This window comes from Eimeria mitis, genomic scaffold (genome assembly GCF_000499745.2).
Source record: "Eimeria mitis Houghton genomic scaffold, Emh_scaff985, whole genome shotgun sequence".
Lineage (NCBI taxonomy): Eukaryota > Apicomplexa > Conoidasida > Eucoccidiorida > Eimeriidae > Eimeria > Eimeria mitis.
This window is the reverse complement of record NW_013577237.1, coordinates 1,001-2,691: the sequence shown is the minus strand read 5'-3', so window position 1 is coordinate 2,691 and position 1,691 is coordinate 1,001. Positions and strand designations below refer to the sequence as shown.

The 1,691-nt window shown below is 49.4% G+C and overlaps 1 protein-coding gene across 1 annotated transcript in view; it reads left to right on the top strand.

The window, feature by feature from the left end:
• Window positions 1–1,691, top strand: part of EMH_0026760 (uncharacterized protein) — a gene marked incomplete at both ends in the record, with an annotated part of 9,204 nt that overhangs the window by 6,744 nt on the left and 769 nt on the right. Inside the window, 2 exons of the mRNA XM_013502664.1 lie at window positions 413–826; window positions 1,194–1,297. Coding sequence (XP_013358118.1) covers window positions 413–826; window positions 1,194–1,297 — 518 coding nt within the window. The remainder of the gene's footprint in view (window positions 1–412; window positions 827–1,193; window positions 1,298–1,691) is intronic.

Genomic DNA, 1,691 nt, shown 5'->3' with positions numbered 1-1,691 from the left:
TTGCTGCTTCAGCAGCTGCTCTAAACCACCACCACCACAATGCAGGGCCAAACTCAACCCTAGCTAGCTGTAGCTAGCTGCAGCTAGCTGCAGCTAGCTGCAGCTAGCTGCAGCTTACTGAGCTTAGCTGTAGCTAGCTGTAGCTAGCTACAGCTAGCTGTAGCTAGCTACGACCAGCCGTATCTTCCTGTGGCTAGCTGTAGCTAGCTGTAGACAGCTGTAGCTAGCTGTGGCTAGCTGCAGCTAGCTGTGGCTAGCTGTAGCTAGCTGCGGCTAGCTGTAGCTAGCTGTGGCTAGCTGTATTGAGTTGGGGTGGGGGAGGCCCCTTGCTTGTCTCTGTTTTTTTTTTATTTGTATCTATTTTTATTTTATTCTGTTTGTCTTTGTCTCCTTTGCTTGTTTGTGTTTATAGATGCTTCGTTAGCAGCAGCAGCAGCAACAGCAGCAACAGAAACAACAGCAGCAGCACCGGCAGCAGCAGCAGCACAGCTTCTGCTGCTAGGAGGAGACAAGGAGACAGCCCTTGAGCAGCAGCAGCAAACCTCCTTGCTGCAGCAGCAGCAGCAAGCCTTGCAGCAGCAGCAGCAGCAGCAAACCTCTTTGCTGCAGCAGCAGCAGCAGCAGACCTCCTTGCTCCAGCAGCAGCAGCAGCAGCAGCAGGAAACCTCCTCGCTGGTGCTGCAGCAGCAGCAGCAAACCTCCTTGCTGCTGCTGCAGCAGCAGCAGCAGCAGCAGCAGCAAAGCAGCAACCCCACACGCAGGGGAAGAAACAAGACTCCCCCTTTTGGTGGATTTATTACTAACACTATAGACAACTCCTTTGAGGGTTTAGGGTTTAGGGTTTAGGGTTTAGGGTTTAGGGTTTAGGGTTAGAGAAGGAATACAAGCAAAGAAAATACACAAAACAACAACTGCATATAGATCTGTATATAACACCAAATACACGCAGCCAGCTAAACCCTAAACCCTAAACCCTAAACCCTAAAGAGTCTAGGGTTTAGGGTTTAGGGTTTAGGGTTTAGGGTTTGTGAGCAAGACACACACAGTTGGGGTGTATGCACAGCTACACCCTAGGGTTTAGAGAGAGAGTGGTTTTCTCTTTAGCTTTATATTATAAAATAAAAACTTTTGTTGCTGCTGCTGCTGCTGCTGCTGCTGCTGCTGCTGTTGCTGCTGCTGCTGCTGCTGCACAGGCGCAGCCGTAGCAGCAGCGGCGACAGCAGCAGCAGCAGGAGCAGCAGCAGCTGCTGCAGTTGTTTCCGCTGCAGCAGCAGCAGCAGCAGCAGCAGCAGCAGCAGTGAGGTGTTATTGTTTATAAATATTAAAAATAACAAAAAAAAATAAATATAAAAAGACAAAAAGAAAGAAGGAAAAGAAAAATAAATAAATAAAGCCAAGCTAAACCAGTCGGCGCATACAGCAGCAGCAGCAGCAGCAGCAGCAGCAGCAGCAGCAGCAGCAGCAGAATCTTCATTCGCAGCACTACTGCAACAGCAGCAAACTCCTTCCAGCTGTATCTGCTGCAGCAGCAACAGCAGCAGCAGCAGCAGCAGCAGCAGCAACTCAGCAGAAGGACGCTGCAGCAACAGCTTTCTTCACAACAGCCCCAAACCCTAAACCCTAAACCCTAAACCCTAAACCCTCAAACATAAACACAAACCCTAAACCCTAAACAGCTGCTTATTTATTTG